Here is a 19310-nt window from a genome sequence, read left to right on the forward strand (position 1 = left end):
CTGGCAGGGGATACTTTGCTGAGTGGAGAATTTTACACATTTTCTAAAGAGCTTTTTTTTTTTTTTTTGGTCCAGTTTTTACTGAACACTTGTGAGACTAATCAAATTGCTTAACCTCTTCGTGGTTCCGTGCCCCTTTGGTGTTTTGATCAGTACGTAAGAGATTACTCGATTCTACCTATAAGTTTTTACTCTTTGAAGTATTACATTCCCGTCTGGATGAAGCTCGCCAAATTCTTAGTCATATCTTCAAAATACCTTTTAAAAGGAAATTTCAGTAACACGTGTCTTCTTTATGCATAAAATAAAAATTTAATAACGATTGTACTTTTGTAGTAATGAGCATAAGCGATATTTTTAGTTAGCTGCCGTGACTGTAAATGGTTATGAAAATACCTGCTTTCTATTGGTGACACTCGCAAGTACTGCTAATACTAAGGTTTGTTGCCTACACCGTACTTAAAAGAAATGCTAAAGTTCAGTTAGAGTTTAGTGAAGGTGAAATTGTCATTTCCTTCTTTTCCTAGTTCACATACCCCCGCAACTCCTGGCATTAAGCAAGCGCTTTGGCTGTAACTTATCACCATGCTTCCCACTTCTAAGATGTTACCTTACTGATGCAGAGCCTTCCGAGTCTATTCAGTATTTCTCCTTAAGGGTCTGGAGATGGAGATGGCTCGGAACACACAATTCTGTTGAGAAGGGGGAAAAAAAGCCGCTCGTAACATTTGGAAGTTGGTCCGGCAGTAGGCTGAGCCCCAGGGCTTTCTCTTCCCTGAAACTTGCGAACACCGCAAAGTCCCGCTTTAAAAAAATAAAAAACCCAAAAAACTTTGACCACAAATCACTAAACTAAAGCTCCGATACTACGAAAAACCTAACTTCTTCTTACCGAAGCGCTCCAGCTTGTCCCAGACGCGCGGCGCGCCGCCTTTTCCTTCTCTCTCTCTCTCTCTCTCTCTCTCTCTCTCTCTCTCTCTCTCTCTCTCTCTCTCTCTCTCTCTCTCCCTCAGCGAATAAAAACCCCCCTAATTTCCTTAAGGACAGGTGTGTCCCAATCAGTCTCTGGGTAAAAGGACAAGTGACCTTACACTGAAAAAATCTCCGCATCTCCAGGACGCCCGCCCACGGGGCTTCTTCCATTTTCTGTCGAATTAGGGCAGAAACGAAATATGAAATACGCCGTCTTTATCGGACCCGCTAGTGTTCCCTGAGGCTAGCGCTGAGATTTCACAAGGCAGCCTACCTGGAGTTGAATCCTAGCCTTAGATTTTTCACAGCCTTGGACGCTCGGCCGTGAGAATTGTGCCCATAGACTTGGGTGGAAAAAATGAAATTATTAAACCAGTGTCAACGCCGGGTTTTCTCGCAAATAGCCAAATACTGCCATTTTACGTCTACAAGTATTAAATGGGACCAATATTTGATTGCCAGATTTACACTTTAGTACTTTAAAAGGAAAAACACCGGTACCGGTCAGTTTTTCACAAGTAAGCGACGTGTTACATTTAGTTTAAACGTAAAACTTAAGGACCGTTCAGCGCAAGGTAAATTCTTTAAGGGGAAAAACCTTTTTTTATGAGGTAAATCGATGCCCCAAGGTCGGCTCGATCCGCTGCTTCTCCCTATGAGGCTGGTGCAGTTTACCCTCGTCCGTCGGGCGCCACCGCCTGGCTGCCTCAGCGTGCAGGATTCTCAACCCTCGCAGCCCGAGCCTGGCAGTGGAGGCGAAAGCCAGTCCCCGGCGCGGCAGGGAGCCAGAGAACCGCCTTCTTCTCGCCTCAGCGTGCGGCCGCCCACACGCCCACACGGACCTGCAGCCTTTTGCCGCCTAGCAACAGCCAGCAAGGAGGCAGGACTGTCTGGGAGGCGGGGTTTGAATTTGTTAGGTTCCCGCGCGCGCCTCTCGGTTGCTAAGCAACGCGACACGCCACCTAGCGGCGCACGCTTGAGCTTTTGGCGGGTTAAGCTGGCGTCACAGCATCATCTCGTGCTCGCTCGTGGTCAAGGGAATCAGGATCTAACCCGGCCACCGTAGTTGCCTTTTTTTTATAGTGGGAGGGGCCAAGGGAGGGGTGACCCTGCCGGAGCCGCGGCTGCCAGCGACATGTTCAAGGTGAGAATGTGGAGCCGGGTCACAGCTGTCATTGTCCCCTCTCAGCCTCCAGGAGCTTCCCCACGCTCCCGTGGCGCCTTTTTGGGGACCAGACTCGGTTCCTCGTGAGGCCTTTTTCACCTCCGGGCTAAATTCTGGCTTGGCGGCGGTTCATTCAGCGCTCGGTATCTGCACCTGTGAGGCTGTGGAGTGAAACCCTAGATTGGTGGGATCGGCCCTTTGAGCTCTCTCGCGAATGAAACACTTTGAAAAGTTAAAACGCCTCTATCGTGCCCACCTCCTCGCCAATGCCCTTTTGGGGTTGTGAGGAGGATGAAGCCAGGTCTGGGCGCTGCAGGGTTTGTGGCTTTGGTTGCTTGGCAGGATCAAGTTTCAGAACCTGGCCCGTGGGTGGGGGAGGGTCAGCTTCGGAGGATGTCCGGGATGCTGGCTTGGGGGGCGNTGGTTGCTTGGCAGGATCAAGTTTCAGAACCTGGCCCGTGGGTGGGGGAGGGTCAGCTTCGGAGGATGTCCGGGATGCTGGCTTGGGGGGCGGGGGGGGGGATGTCTGTGTGTGTGTGTGTGTGTGTGTGTGTGTGTGTGCGCGCGCGCGTAGCTGGAGCTTTACTGCCCAGTGAGCATTAGTATGAAGTCGACTCTTCTCCCCTCTTACAGTTTTTTCGAACTGTCCTCTGTAAGATGGACATTTACAGTGAAGACTTTCAAAAACCTGTATTTTAGCATAAAATTATTCTTTCTTAAACGGCAAATATATTTTGTCATTAAAAAAAATAAAAAACCTCACAGGCTGTGCATACCTTTAATTCCAGCACTCAGGAGGCAGAGGCAGTGGATGAATTTATGAAGATGAGTTCGAGGATAGCCTGGTTTACATAGCGATTTCCAGGACAACCAGTGTTACATAAAGTTTCTGTCTTAAAAAATAACCACAGGCAGCCAGAAATCTACAAAATCAAGTCTCAAGAAACACAATATTTACAGAATGGTGCTAATGAAATTTCAGACTTGTGATACTCATTTCAAAGTTTCTTGCAGCTGCAGTGTTTGAGGCACAGTAGTAAGGGCTGCAAAATGAGACCATGGCTTCACTTAACTCCACTTAACTGCCTGTTTCCCCCCTGATTGTGAAATTAGGGTAATAAAATCTAATTGTTAAATACTGAGGGGAATTATGTCACTAAACACAGAGGAAGGATGGACACTGAACTCAGATTTGTTGGCTCAGCAATGCCATCAGGGTTTACTATGGCATTTACTATGGCATTGTCGGTCTTATGGTTTCAAGATGACTGACATAACAGTACTTTCTTTTTCACTAGGGGAAGAGGAGAGGATAAAACTCCCAAGCTTGGAGTATGGTTTTTCTTCAGGTCTGATTGGACCAGTATGGGTCAGGTGTCTGTCCCTAGCCTCATTGCAGTTGCCAGGGAATGCTAGTCTCTGGTTAGCTTAGGCTAACAGGACCACTGCGTAAGCACAGGGAAAAGGGATGGCTTCATGAAAAGGTGTAATTGGAAACTGAATCTTCAGCCAACAAGGCCCATGTCGGGTATGTTCAGATAAGTTTGTACAAGTGTGCACTGACTTTGGCTCTTTGAAAATCTTTCATGATCCTGCTACATTTAATTTATTGATGGACATGAAAGATTAGCATAGGTTTATGACTCAGATAAAAAATGCGATTGTAAAACAATGGTTCTCACTGACTGGTCTACCCACTTTGAGGATGTTTTGGAAATTCCAGGGGTTCTTTGTTTCTTTAGTTGTGTTGAACATCTGTTTTATTTTTTATGTGTATTAGTGTTTTGTCTGCATATATGTCTGTGTACCACATACTTGCCTGGTACCTACAGAGGCCAGAAGACGGAATATGATCCCCTGGACCTAGAGTTACAAATGTTAGTTAGATACCATGTGGGTGCTGGGAATGGAACCTGGGTCCACTTCTGCTAACACCAGGCCCCTATCTGGTGCAGACCCTTGCAGGCCTGTGCATGATACCATAGTCTCTGTGAGTTCACATGTGTGTCTATCATGCTTTGCTTAGAAGGCCCTGTTTCCCTGAGGTCCCCATTCCTGTTGGTCCTTACAGACTTTCCTCCTCCTCTTCTACAGGGTTCTCTGAGCCCTGAGGGGAGGGTTTTCATGGAGACATCCCATTTAGGACTGACTGGTCCAAGATCTGTCACTTTCTGCATATTGTCCAGTCGTGGGTGTCTGTATGTGTTCCCATCCGTCTGCTGCAGGGCGAAGCTTCTTTGATGATGGTTGAGCAAGACACTGATCAATGAATATAGCAGAATGTCATTGGGAGTCATTTTATTGCTACATTCTTTAGCAGAACAGTAGTATTTGGATTTCTGCTAGGTCCATGGGGTTATCAAGTCTCAGGGTTTTGGGCAGCTGGGCAGTGTCAGGTATGGGTTCCACCTCATGGTATGGGCCTTAGTTCTAATTAAATATTGGTTGGTGACTCCCACAACTTTTGTGCTGCTATTGCACCAGCTTGTCTTGCAGTCATGTCACCATTATAGATCACAGGGTTTGTAGCTGGGTTGGTATTTATCTTTCTCCTCTGGTAGTGTACACAGTGCCTTCCACTATTATATATAAAAATAGATATATATATAACTCAAATAATGTGTCAGTGAATGACAAATTTTATTTGAGGATAGGAAGAATGATACCAGGTATTAGCAGTTCAGAGCCACAGCCCATTAAACTTGAATGTGCATATGACTGGGATAGGACCTCAGATTTTCCTTTTTTTTTTTCCTCTCTCTCTTTCTTTCTTTTTATTTATTTATTTTTTTTTTTGAGCATCTCCATGTCATTGATGCTGCTGGTCATCACACTTTGAATGTTTAAGAATTTATTTAGTAAGATCCTTAGTGAATGTACCCTGGTTTTTTGAGGTCAATGGATTTATGAATGGGTAGGATTTGGAAGAGGTACAAACCAGGAGCAAAATGCTTTGCAAAAGTTTTGCTGAGAGTTTCGCTATCACAGGTCTCTGCTTGGAGGGGACAGAATAAATGATGGGACTGGTCCATCTTTGGGAATTGCCAGCTTAGGGAGATGAGGTAGAAGGAGCAAAAGTTGATAGTATAGGTGTTGACAGGGAAGTACAATGTATGTAGCTTATTGAGGGCATATCTGACCATTGTGTTCCTTTAAGAATTGTATTATTTATTTACGTGTGCTTATGTATGTGTCCAATGAGGTCAAAGAAATGTTGGCTCCCTAAAGCTGGAATTTCAGATATTTATGAGCTGACTGTTGTGGGTGCTGCAAACTGGACTGAGGTCCTCTGTAAGAATAATATATACTCCTAACCATTGAGCCATTTCTCCAGCTCTGTGACCACTGTTTTGAATTGGCTATTCACATTCAAGGCAGTAGGGAACATTAGTGGATTTTTAAAAAATCACATTTGAAAAGTGCACCAGAATTTGGATTCTGTTGTTGAAAACAGTTTTTCTTTATGTTGTAGCAGGAAGTTTCAATATTGAATACATATATTCTCCATGTGTGATGCTAAATTTGATTTACTTCATAGATTTTATCACTGTCTGGCTATGGCCTGGGCATAGTTAATGTTCTGTGGAATACAAGTACAATGACTGAGTTCTTATCTGGAAGGAGTTCCCAAATCTAGCCAGCTACCATGGTTATTTAAGATATAGTTGGAGGGCCTTTCACATAGTTCAGTTTTACTTTAGAAATTAATTTTATTTTATGTTTCATTTATATGTATGTCATAGTGAATGCCATGTGTATGCTGGTACCTTGGAGGCCAGAAGAGGTCTCTGGGTCCCTTAGAGCTGGATTTAGAGGTAGTTGTCGGCTGTTTGACATAGGTGCTGGGAACCAGGATCTGAGCTTGGGCCCTCTAGGAGAGCATCAAGCACTGTTTATTGCTAAGTCATCTTTCCAGCCCCCAAGTTTATTAGTTAGATGGAGTCCAGTGAACTCTAGGTTTTCAATACTTGTAGGTAATTGTAAAATTTTGATTTAAGTCTTACAGTGGCTATTGGTACAAATGTAACAAGTACATTATAATAGAATGGCTCTCAACTTCGATTGCATGTTTGAGTCATCTGTGAAGCTTAGTGGACATTTTTATGACTGGCAGGAGGGACTCTAGACCTATGACATTAGAATCGCTAAAGAATCTAAGTCCAGTTTGTGGAACAGTCACACAACTTCGAGAACAAACATAGAAGACCAGCAGTGGATACATGTTTGCGCTGACCTTTGATGTTAACCAGGCAAGGTTGAATGGGTTTTCTAAATGATAAAGAAAATGCTCACACAAAGGTGGTAGAGGAGCTGGCATGGTGGTGCACATCTTTTATCCCAGTACCCAGGAGGCAGAGGCAGGCAGATCTCTGTTAGAGGCCAGCTTGGTCTGCATGGTGAATTCCAGGACAGCCAGGGTTGTGTAGAGAGACCCTGTGTCACAAAAAGTCATCGGAGACTTGTGTTCAATGTTAGGACCTTGAACAGCTCCATGTTACCACAGAGGGAAACTCACATTCTCCTATCTACAGTAATAATCAAATTAGATCTTAGAGAAGATATATTTTAGACTTTTTCTAAGTTTCCCCCTAGTTTATATTAGTTTTATTATAGTTTTCAGTATGCCAAAAGCCTTAAAGTGAGAATTAAGCTGTATTTTTATGGTACTACTATGCACTATAGTGTACTTATATGTTGAGTGAATTTCCTTTAAAACTCATTTGAACTAGTTACCTGCCTTCAGACTTCTTTTGAGATGTCTTCATGCCATGTAGTATATTTTTATTCGGAGCTAATACTAGTTTCCACTTAAGAATTTTTTATTGGCCTTGGTTTTGTGAAGATGAGGAACCCTCTGAAGGTGCTAGAGAGATTCAGAAATTCTTGTTCATTGTTTTAATTGGGAAGCATACATACTCAGTGGATTGTAATTCAGATATGTATATTCATATTGAACACTTTAAATGGAAATAGCAATAGATCTCTTTCTCATATTCCACAAATGTCAGTCCTTGTGAAATAGCAGCTTGTATTCTGTGCTGGCTGAAATGAATCTCTTTTCACATTGGAGGGGCTGCTTCTTGTATCGTCTTATGACATAGGTTAGATGGATAAGTAAGCAAAGAGTAATGCAGGGCTCTTAAACTGCATTGAGAACTGACGCCGCCTAGAAAGACCTGCTTCTGAACTCATCTTTAGGATCTGGTCAGAGCTCTGTTAAGGTTGCTATGGAAAGCCCCAATACTAATTTATCTTGTCTTTATTCCTCTTTAAACAAAGATTTTCACCATAAATCCAAATTGTCATCAACTAGTTGAATCTTAGATATGATTTTTGCTTGAAAATATTCATAGGTTTCTTTAAAGCACATAATTCATAGAAGTAGCTCAGATGAGGCTGAAGGAAGTTCTCCCTAGGGTTTGGAGTTCTGTATTTGGGAGATGAAACCTAGGTCTAGGAAGGTTTTACAGTGATAGATAACATAGTGCTTCCTGTTAAAGAATGTATAGTTTTAGTTATGCAGGTTCATTTGGGAGCAAGACTTGAAGTAAAGGACTATTCACCTACAACTTTCCCTTCTTATTACCTTACCTTCTAAATGACGGAGCAGCATCTATGACACTATTCAGAGAGGGTAGAGAGGGAAGCCTTTCTGGAGTTTTGGGTATTCAGCAATCAATTTCGAACTGGATGAGGAAGTTCAGATATATGTGTCACGTGCATTCCGAGTGAGTCAGGAGCCGCCAGAATGAACAGAAATCACACTCTTTGGCCGGGGATTTCTTCCCTGTTTATTACACAGCTTTGTTACTTTTCTATGTATATCTGACACAATTAGATAGCTATTTTTACAGTTAAAACATAAGGCAATTCTAGACGAAATATATTTTCTTGGCTTTATTGGCCTAATTTTGTAGTGACATTCATTTGTACCCCCACCCCACCCAGAAGATAAAATGGTTTTCTGTGAGGAAAATATATTAATAATTTTTTCAAGCCTCAGTTTTTGCTTATATTTTAAGATTATAGTAGATACAGAAGAACTAGGAAATATCAGCTGCTTTGGTACAAGCTACAGGATCAAAAGCTCATAAATTCTGTTTGCAGTAGCAGAAGGTAGTTTTTCTTCTCTTTTTCTTATTTTCTTTTTCTTTTTCTTTTTTTTTTTTTGCTTTTGTTTGCTCATTTGTTTGTTTAGGCAGGGTCTCAAATAACTCAGGCTATCTTCAAACTTGCTCTTCAAACTTGCTGCATAGCCATGACTGTTCTTGAACTCTTTTTTTCCCCAAGTTCTTTAATTGATTTTATTGTCTACATAAAAAGTTCAGTAAAAATTGGATAAAGTAAAGTGATCTTAAGCAGTAAACCAAGCTTATTGACATAGCACAAGGCTGGCCAAAACCACAAGGCAGCCTGCTTTGGAATATTTTTTTTTCAGTTGATTTTTTTTATTAGGTATTTTCTTCATTTACATTTCAAATGCTATCCCAAAAGTCCCCCATACCCTCCCCCCACCCCCCTACCCACCCACTCCCACTTCTTGGCCCTCGTGTTCCACTGTACTGAGGCATATAAAGTTTGCAAGACCAAGGGGATCCATCCCATAATCAGCCTCCAAACGCAGACACTATTGCATACGCCAGCAAGATTTTGCTGACAGGACCCTGATATAGCTCTCTCTTGTGAGGCTATGCTGGGGCTTAGCAAACACAGAAGTGGATGCTCACAGTCAGCTATTGGATGGATCACAGGGCCCCCAATGGAGGAGCTAGAGAAAGTACCCAAGGAGCTAAAGGGATCTGCAACCCTATAGGGGGAACAACATGATGAACTAACCAGTACCCCCAGAGCTCGTGTCTCTAGCTGCTTTGGAATATTTACATGATAAATTAACCCTTGCAGGAGAATTTATACTATCCTTACAAAGTCTTTCCATGATTCCAGCACATAGATGCTAACAACAAACAAAAACTGAGGAAAAACAAATAAATTATTTTCAATATATTCACATATGCATTGAAATATAATAAGTTTCGTCAGGGTAAAGGATCTTGGGGGAAGGGTGCATGCACATGCGTTTGTGCACTGTCAGCACTGCCAAGCGGGAGACCCAGTTTTGAGAATGGGATCCTGTAGCCAAGGTCTTCCCTAGGTTACTTAACGCCTCTGATGGTCTGTAGCTGTTACCCCGGTAGCTCACAACTAGGGGTCATTTGGAGACAGAGCTCACTTTTGCAGCTTACAGCTGACACTTGCAAGTTTGAACTGCTCAGGATGGTGGGTCATCGCATCAGTAGCACAGCCCTGGCCTTGGGGTAGGGCAGAAGCTACAGGATTCATCCTTTCCGCTCCACTCGCTTGTACTCCATCCACTTTGGCCTGATGTCACTCTAGTTCAGTGTCCTCTCTAGGTTTGTAAACAAGCCTGAACTTCTGCATGTACTTGGTTTTGTGTTTCACATTCTCATTGCGCTCTAGATCCTTGGCGTTCTTACGGTACTTCAGCTCCTTATTTATAACTCCCTGAGTCAGCTTTCGAGCGAGGTGCTTGACATCTTCAGTGGTAGTGATCCTTGCAGTCAGGTTTCTGGGAAGGATTCAGGCCCTGGACAATGATCTGAGATGTTTCTTTTCCCGAATACTTCTTTGCTTTTCTTTGCCAGTTCACTGTAGGTGTCTGCTTCTGCTGTCTTGGACTTTTTTTTTTTTTTATGTTTTGTTCTTGAATTCTTAAAACGAAATTTTTTAGATTTATTTATTTTATGTGTATGAGTGTTTTGCTTGCATGTATGTGGGTGCACCATGTGGGTACTTAGTGCTTGTGGAGGTCAGAAGAGGGTGTGAATCCCTTGCGACTGGAACTACATACAGATGGTTGTGAGCCACCATATGGTGCTAGAAACTGAACCCAGGTCCTCTACAAGAGCAGCAAGTGCTCTTAGCCACTGAGCTATCTCTTTAGCTTCTGGCTTTGAACTCTTGAGTTTCCTGTTTTCACCTCCCAAATTGTAGGATTATAGTCAGGTGTCACTATGCCTAGAAAGAAAGCTGGGGAGGGCTAGAAGTGCAGTGTAGCTCAGTGGTAGGCCATTTGGCTATTTGTATGCAGAGCTGGGGGGCTTCTGTCTGTAACATGGAGATTTGAGTGCCTGTTTAGGGCAAGGTCTATTTTGATGTTTCTAGAATTTGAAATGTTTCTCTTTTTAAATTCAGTTTATAGGAAATTATTAGTAATATGTTCTTATGGACATCAATGTAGGGTTATTTGGACCAAATTATTGGTTGTTTTCATCAGTTTGTTTTACCATAAAAATTGCACATATCTTTTGGTTTTATGTTAGTTGTTTAGAACAAGCGTAACTTTGAAACTGTGGTCAGTTTTCATAGACTTTTTAAAAAACCTATTTCACATGAGTGTTTTGCCTGCTTGCATGTCTATGTACTATGTGTGTGTCTGGCGCCCATAGAGGCCATTAGATCCCCTGAAAATGTAGTTACAGACAATTGTAAGCTCCCATGTGGGTGCTAGGAGTGAAACTTGGCTCCTCTGGAAGAACAGCCAATGCTCTTAGCCACGGAGCCATGTCTTTAGCCCCTTCATTTTAGATTTTTACCTCTTAAACAACTGAGGAATCAAAAGGAAATACTTTTAGTGTGTGTGGTGCTAAAGATGGAATTCAGGGTCTTGAAGTATACCCGGTGTGTAACCCTGCCACATCACACTCTTAGCGGAGGAGTAGTCTATTGCAAATGAATAAATGCTTCCAGAATGGAAACTATGGGAGAAAAGATGATTGGTGAGAACTAGTTGAACATTTTTTGGGGAAATGTAGCTATATCTCTTTTTGTAAGTAAGTATAGGAATATCTAATTGTGAATGACATTTACTTTAAAAATATTCAAGTAACATTTCACAGGGACTTAAAATGATTTTATATGGCTGGGCATGGTGGCACACACCTTTAACCCCAGCACTTGGGAGGCAGGAGCAGGCGGACTACACAGAGAAACCCTGTCTCGAAAAAACAAAAACAAAACAACAACAACAAAAAAGGTTTTGTATGACTTTGGAAAGAGCTGTGCATTTTAATGCACAGGCTATATGACAGCTATCTAATAGCTAGAGTGCAATAATGAAAACAATAGAGCCGGGGGTGATGGTACATATTCATCACCTCAGTTCCCAGGATATGGAGGGAGGAGCATGGAGAGCTCAAAGCCCATTGGGCCAGGTAAGAAGACACTTGAAAAATAAAAATAAAGCATTATAGATTTGTTCACATAAATTTTGCAGTCAATTACTTTGATTTGGTTATAGTTGAAATTCTATCTGACCTTGATTAAAAAGGACTCGATTGAAACTATTTTTAATATATTGTAAATGTAGCAGCTGTTAAATGGGACCCCATATATCCTCTGTGGATATAGCTACAAAGATTGTGGTGTGTTCAAAAAATTATCTTCATGTTTTAAACCTTTGGATTTTTTTGTTGTTGTTGTTGTTATTGCTTTTTACAGAGGCCATTCCCAATAACACTGACTCTAAACTTCATACTGTTGGGTGACTTTGCTAAATAAAAAAAAAAAAAATATATATATATATACACACACATGCGTGTGTGTGTGTGTGTGTGTGTGTGTGTGTGTGATTACTGTTTATTTTAAAATAAATTTAGGTACTGGGAATATAATTCAGTTGGTAGAATGTTTTGCCTCTTATGTACAAAGCCCTTGGTTCACATAACTGAACATGGTGGTCCTCACATGTAACTCCAACACTAGGAGGTGGCGATGAGGGTCAGAAGTTTAGGGTCATCTTTGGTAACTATCAAGTCCAAGCCAGGCTGGGCTATATAAGACCCTGCTTCAAAAAGTAAAGTTGTAGTCTAGGTTGTAGCTTTAGTGGTAGAGGGCTTGCCTAGCATTACTGAGGGCCTGGGTTCTAGTCTCAGTACCACTACCACCATAAAACAAAACTCCAGAAACTGTTAAAAGGAAAAGAGAAGAACAACGAAGATAGAAAGAAAAGAAAAAGTGCTGGAGAGAGGCTCTGCAGTTAGCAGCTCCCGCTTCTCTTTCAGAAGATCAGAGTTTGGTTTCCAGAACCCACATCAGGTGGCTCACAAGCACCTGTTAACACCCCCCCCAATAAAATCTTTAAAAAACAAAATCAAAATAGTTCATGGAGGGAGCTAGAAGGTAAATAGATGGTTAAGGTTGAGCACTGAAAGTGGAGTGTCAGGGCTGATATGTAGCTCAAATGGTATAGAGCAGTTACCCAACATGTAAGAGCCTCTGTGTTTAATTCCTAGTACCCCTCCCCTAGAGAAGGGGGAGAAGGAAGAGGAGAGTTAGTGTCCCTTGATTAAGTGAGGCTATTCTGGAGTATAAATTAGTCATGCTGCTGTTTAGTTTTTGGACAATTTTCATTCCAGTGTCTTTAAAATGTTCTTAAAAATAAGTGAACTTGATTATTCATACTAGCTTATGTTCAGTATCTGTTCCCTAAGCATCTTGTGGAATAGTGATTTTCGAAACTTGGCTGAGGGTAGAAATAAGTTCTTGGGTTTCTTTAGATTTACCAAGTCAGACTCTTTAGGAGAAGGTGCTGGAATGTATGCTTTTAAAACAGTTCTCTGGTGATTCTGAAACCTCTTGTGTTTCTAGGCATACAAAAGGTCTTTTATTGGAAAGGAAAGAGCTACATAATTTAAATGGAAAGCCTAGTAAGATGAAAGGTAGCTACTTCTGGAAGAATAAATAAAAGGCCTTGTCTTAGGGTTATTATTGTTATGGGCAGGATTGATTTATTAGGCCACATCACTGTTCATCATTGAAGAAATCAGGACAGGAACTCAAACAAGGCAGGAGCCTGGAGGCAGGAGCTGATACAGAGGCTATGGAGGAGTGCTGCTTACTGGCTTGCTCTTCATAGCTTACTCTGTGCTTTCTTATAGAGCCCAGGGGTGGTACTACCCACAATAGGCTGGGCCCTCCCACAATAATCACTAATTAAGAAAGTACCCTGTAAGCTTATCTGCAGCCTGATTTTATGGAGACATTTTCTTAGTTGAGGGTCCCATTTCTCAAATGACTGTAGGCTGTGTCAAGTTGACATAAAACCAGCCAGCATAGGCCTCCTACTTTAAAAACAGAAGAGATTTCCTGCTGGATACTCATTCCATGGAGTTAGAAGGTGAGTTGTCAGGGACTTGGGGATTTGGAAGCACTTTAACTTGAATTTTCCATTTGTTTTTAAAGCAATTTTCCTGGGAAAGAATGTGGTTCCGAAGCTGCAGAATTCTGGGCAGTACTCTTTAATGTGCAGAGCCACAAGAACAGTTTAATTTCTGTGATCTGCATGTTTATGACCTTGCTAGGTTTATTATCTTGGCTAACTTCCAGGACTCCACTCTTGTGGCTGGAGCTGAAGAGTTAATCCATAGATTGCCTGAGTCTTTTTGGATTTTGTTTGAGACAGGGCCTGGCTATGAGGCCTAGGCTGGCCTTGATCTCACTCTATAGCTTATAGCTGACCTTGTACTCAAGAATACTGCCTCAATTTGGATCTTAATTAGCTATATTTAAAATCTCTGATATATTGGAATTCTTACTGTGGAATTTTAAGCAGCTGAATTCTTGGAGTAAGGATTTGTGTTACCAAGTGGCTTAGTGGTTTGTATTACAGTTTTTGCAAATCTTTGTACTATGATTTCTATGATTCTAAAGTGAGGCTCCCTGAGATAAAACAGCATCCTTCACCGTTCTCTCCTCTATTCCCTCTGTCTCATTATAACAGGTCATGCATGAGCAGTCGCCAAACATTTCTGTTGTGTTAGGCACAGCTGCAGCAGTAGAAATAGGAGTAAAACACACTTCATTCCGAGAGGGGTTTTAACCTGCTAGGGAGAGCTTGATGGGCATAAATACATAGATTAAAAAGTAAAGTAAAAGCACCAGTCCTCTCTGCTTTAAAAAAGGCAGTCCGCTGGAAAAAGACAAAACGGTCATAGGACTCAGTGAACGGAAACCCAGGTAGCTGGAAAAACCGCATGAGAGAAAACCAGAAAGTCCATGCTTGGTGGCCAGATGAGGTTAGAGAAAGTGGTTGTAGCAGGTTATAGTAAATCTTTGGTTTATGTAATAGTCCTGGCGGGGCCGGGGGGACCTCAAGTAAGAAAAGGACGAATCTAATCAGGGTTGTAGTTTAGATAGATCATTGTTTCTCATGTGGTGCTTTGAATCTATAGTGGGCTAGGCAACCAATTAGGATGCTGCTAGAAACCATCTGGGAAAAAAATGAGGGTGCAAGGAGTAAAGGGATAAAGTAGGGGATAAAGAAGAGTTCGGAGAAGTGAGATCATTTAATAGACACAATTACCAGAGCGTAGTGACCAAAAGGATTGAGGGCAGTGCCTAAGATGACCTTGGGGCTTCTTTTTGTTTCTTGAGCCACTAAGTAGTAGCCCTGGCTGTCCTGGAACTTATTCTGTAGACCAGGCTGGCCGCATACTCACAGACAGTTTTCAGGTATACATATCATATATAAATTGGTATCAATTTGTTTAGCTGTGTCTTTTAATTTTTCAATTGAAAGCTTTGTTACTTTTGTCTTTGGAAAATTAAGAGAAAGTCTTGAAGTTTGAACTCTTCCACAATACATGCTTATGTTTTGATATCCCCAGAATTTCAAAAATGCATTTACTTCAAAGTAAGCTTTTCTTCCTGTGAGTGGCTGAGGTTATGGGCCTGCTTATATTGTATGTACCTGATTTGTCGCATGGAGAAAAGATTGACAACTACCTTCGTATTTCAGGTGATTCAGAGATCTGTGGGGCCAGCCAGCCTGAGCCTGCTCACCTTCAGAGTCTATGCAGCACCCAAAAAGGACTCGCCTCACAAAAGTTACATGAAGGTCGATGAGGTAACGAACTCATGAGGTGATGAGGATACTAAATGGCACACTATAAACATCCGACTTAGTTAGGGAGAGTTTTTATAAATTATATATCAAGATGATAAAAGACTTGTAGTTTTATTATTATTTTTTTTTTACTCTTTGAGATACTGAATAGTAATGTATTTCCTTGGCACACTTAGAAAATATTTAAAAAGAAGACCTACCTATACATTTTCTGATAGTTTGTTTTCTCCATGGGAAATTGCTAGAAAGCACAAATCACTTTTCCTAGTAAGTACTTATTTTCTATTATTTTTATGCAATATATTCTGATCATGATTTTCCTTTCCCCAACTCCTCCCAGATCCTTTCTATCTCCCCAATTCCACACTTCTGTCTGTATCTCTCTAGAAAACAAATAGGCAAAGAAAAATCCCAAACCATAAGAAAAAGAAAAACCATGAGAAACACACACACACTCTCTCTCATAAAACAAAATCTGAAAACATAATATACAAACAGAAGATTAGTAAGACAAAAAACCAAAGCAATCAGTATGAGACAGAAAGTCTACAGAATTACCATTGAGTACGTTTGTATTGACCACCTACTGCTGGGCACGAGGCCTGCTCCTAAAGTGTGTTTAATACACTCAGTGAGACTTCATTGGTGAGAACTAGTTTTTCCTTTGCAAGAGGATGTCATTTGGAGATAGCATCTTGATTTGTCTAATTCCTTTTCTGAGCACTGAGGCCCTGTCTAGCTTAAACCCATACAGGCCCTGTGTATGCTGAGTTCATCTGTGCTTCAGTCCTATTGTGTCTGGAGAGCACGATTTTCTTGGAGTCCTCCACTCTCTCTGGGTCTTACAGTGCTCCTACTCTGTGTAGCCCCCTTAGCTCTGAGGGGAGGGATTTGGTGAAGACATCCCATTTAGGGTTGACTGTTCCAAAAGCTCTCACTCTCTATGCATTGTTCAGTTGGGGTCTCTGTACAACTCACTTTTTGGCGTGGCCTGCCTGATTCTGGACTGCTTATCCAAAATATTCACTTTTTTTTTCTTTCAAAGAATTTAAAGGCTTAGATTCTTTCTGGTTCTTGGCAAAATTAGAGATGCCTAACTAAATATTTAGTACATACTAGATCAACAAAATAAATAAGATATCTTCTCTGCATTGTTCATATTCTTTATTGTCTGTATTTCCCAGTAACTATTTGGAATTTCTATTTTAGTCGATGTCTGTTACCTTGGAATAAAGGGATGTACTGAAGTCTCTGGTGGCTAGGCGAGATTACTTGAATAGTGTTATATAAAGCTAGTTAGCTTCTCTTTCCTCTTCTCTCAGGCCTTAGTACTGTTAATGGGGAAGAGGTGGCTAATGGTGGCTACTGAGAAGGCTCTTTTCTAGGTGGGCAATGAGTTTGCTCACCTGCTTTGATCAGTAGCAGCCTGATATTTGCCATATAAACAGTTATTCTTCAGTACTCTCAGCCTTTTTTTTTTCTTAAAAAAAAAAAAAAAACCTCACCACCACCAACAAAAAACAAAACAAAACCTATGGGCTGGTAAAATGGCTCAGTGGATAAAGGCACTTGCTGCCAAGCCTGATGACTTAGTTTGATCCCTAGGACCCATATGGCAGGAGAAAACTGACTCTTATAAGTTGTCCTCAGACTGCCACATGTGCACCATGACACATACCCTCCCTGAAAATGCAATCCCCCACCAAACTCCTCCTTTCACTCATTAGAATAGCAGAATTTTTTCCACTTTAAGTTTAAGGTAAGATATCACTTCTGTAGACTGATAGAGGGCTTGCCTTGCATAGGTTTAATACCCCACACTACCAAGACAAAATGGTAGAGTAGGTAGGGAGAAGACAGAGCACCTTGCAGTCCTGTCCACTTGTCCTTGTCTTTATTGAGGAAGTAAGGTACAAAGATCATCTGAAGTAAAGTTAGAGGTTGCATGCAACCCTTAGGGTAACTGTAATTTATCAATTTTTATAGAGGTATTAACCTACAAAACTGATCCTACGTTACATGATCTCATGGTATATGCTTTTCTTTTTGTTTTAATATGTGTAGCTTTCACTCTACTCAGTTCCTGAGGGTCAGTCTAAATATGTGGAGGAGCCAAGGACTCAACTTGAAGAAAACATCTCACAACTCCGACATCGTTGTGAGCCATATACAAGTTTCTGTCAGGTACATCTACTTAAGAGTTAATAATGGAAATTCTATATTGGCTGTAATTTTTCATTTTTTATTGTTTGTTTCTTTCCTTTTTCCCTTCTTTCCTCCCTTCCCCCCTCTCTCCTTCGCTCCTCTCTCGCTTCCTTCATAGGACCTCACTCTGTAGAGTTGGCATGGAATTCACTACATAGCCTAGACTGTCCTCAGACTGACTGACAATCTTCCTGCTTCATTGACTAGCATAGGTGCTGGAGTTAACGGATGTAAGCCATCATGCCCAGCCCTGAGTTCATGTTTTTAGAAAAAGGTGTAATAAGGATCCAAAGATAAGCGTGTCTAATTTCTAAGTGTCCCTTAATGCTACCCGGAGAGCAAGTGCAATCAAGCCTGGCACTCTGCAGCAGTGAGGGGAAGTTAGCTCTCATCAGAAGAGCTGTGGCACCTTGGCCAGAGAGCAGAGGGCTAAGAATTACCTTACCTTGTTGGTTGGTATTATAAAGCTGTTGTGTATATCAGGGTAAACATGTGACACCAATGGGAGGAAATGAATAAAACATAAGCATGTATATCAAAATTGTGCTGTTATTGCTGGGGTGATAACTCAGTTCCCTGAGGACCTGCGTTTAGTCCTTAGCACCCAAAATAGGTACGCATCTTGGCATAGACTTGCAGCATTGGGGTAACAGAGATTGGTAGATTTTTGGAGTTCACTCGCCTAGCTTAGCCTGATCAGCAAGACCCAGGTCTTAGTGAGAGATTCCATCTTAATAAACAGTATGGCTCCTGAGAAATGACACCCAAAGGTGAATATCTGCACCCAAACTTGCAGTTACACACAGGCACCACACACCTGTATATAACACATACCTGTACATGCTTATCATGGACACACATACAGAAAAATGAGATTTTTCTCTCCCTCTAAAAACTACACATCACTACAGTCTGAGCATCACTGATTTGAGAGTATTTTGGATTTGGACTTTCATACTAGGGACATCCAAGCTAAAAATCTAAAAAGCTAAAAAAAACCAAACAAACAAACAAAAAAAAACCAAAAACCAAAACCAAAAACAAAAACCCCAAAAAACCAAAAACAAAATCCCAAACCCTCTGAAACCTAACAAACATCTGTTCCTATACATTTCAGATCATGGATACGCATGCAGGTGAGACTACCTAGGTGTGGTGGGGCATACCTTTAATCCCAGCACTGTGGAGGCAGAGACAGGCGGATTTCCATGAGTTCTGAAACTGACCTGGTATATATAGTTCCAGGACAGCTAGGCTATATAGAGAAACAGCAAGCAAAACTAACCAACCAAAACCCCAGGCATGACTACAGAGTATTTGGGTACTGTAATGGGAAAGTAGATGGCATACGTAGTAGGGTAGAATTACATGTTTGAGTACTGAACTTTCCACTCCAGTGACGACTACAGGTACAGCTTGACTTCTCTCATCATGAATGTCTTAGGTTCCAGACACTTGTTGTTAAGCAACCGAAAGTATTCTGATTTTAAATATCTGAAACCAAATTTTGCAGTCTATAGAATGCTTTTGTAGGCTTTGGTACATATTTACTGTACTTGCTCATGATTTTGAAAAGGAAGGAAAATAATATGTTAATGTGCATAAGAGGATCCAGGTTTATTTTAATTGAGATCTGCAAATTCAATTTTCATCCAAGACTTTTTGTAAAAATTTAAATTTCATTAATTATGCTGTTGTTGAACTTTTTTCTGTTTACCAATTGAGGAAGGAAAAAAGCATATTAGCTCTATCAATGGTCTAAGCACATTCTACACACACCTTACCACTGAGCTGCACCCCAGCCTGCTTGTTCTGTAAGACAGTATTTTTGTCAGCTGGTCGTGGTGGCATATGCCTGTGACCCCAGCACTAAAGGTATTGAAGCTGCATGGTTGCAGCCTGCCTGGATACATAAGGAGATGCTGTCTCAGAGAAAAAAAGGCGTTTGAACACTAGGCTTCATGACTCCACCACAAGCCTTCTCTTTTTAAAAAATGTTTATATATTCTCTCATATACTACATTCTGACTGCAGTTCCTCACC

General features: G+C 41.3%; 1 protein-coding gene across 2 annotated transcripts in view; it reads left to right on the forward strand.

Moving 5' to 3' along the window:
* The first annotated feature begins 2065 nt into the window (after positions 1-2065).
* The window catches only part of Apoo (apolipoprotein O), a 43998-nt gene continuing 26753 nt past the window's right edge, over positions 2066-19310 (forward strand). The window contains exons 1-3 of one of the 2 annotated variants that reach the window (XM_021153436.1): positions 2066-2116; positions 14955-15062; positions 17127-17246. In XM_021153436.1, the coding sequence (XP_021009095.1) occupies positions 2108-2116; positions 14955-15062; positions 17127-17246 (237 nt within the window). In that variant the 5' untranslated portion in view covers positions 2066-2107. Of the gene's footprint in view, positions 2439-14954; positions 15063-17126; positions 17247-19310 lie in introns of both variants that reach the window. The other variant, XM_029473540.1, reaches the window with a different exon arrangement.

Source organism: Mus caroli, chromosome X (assembly GCF_900094665.2).
Source record: "Mus caroli chromosome X, CAROLI_EIJ_v1.1, whole genome shotgun sequence".
Taxonomy (NCBI): Eukaryota; Metazoa; Chordata; class Mammalia; order Rodentia; family Muridae; genus Mus; species Mus caroli.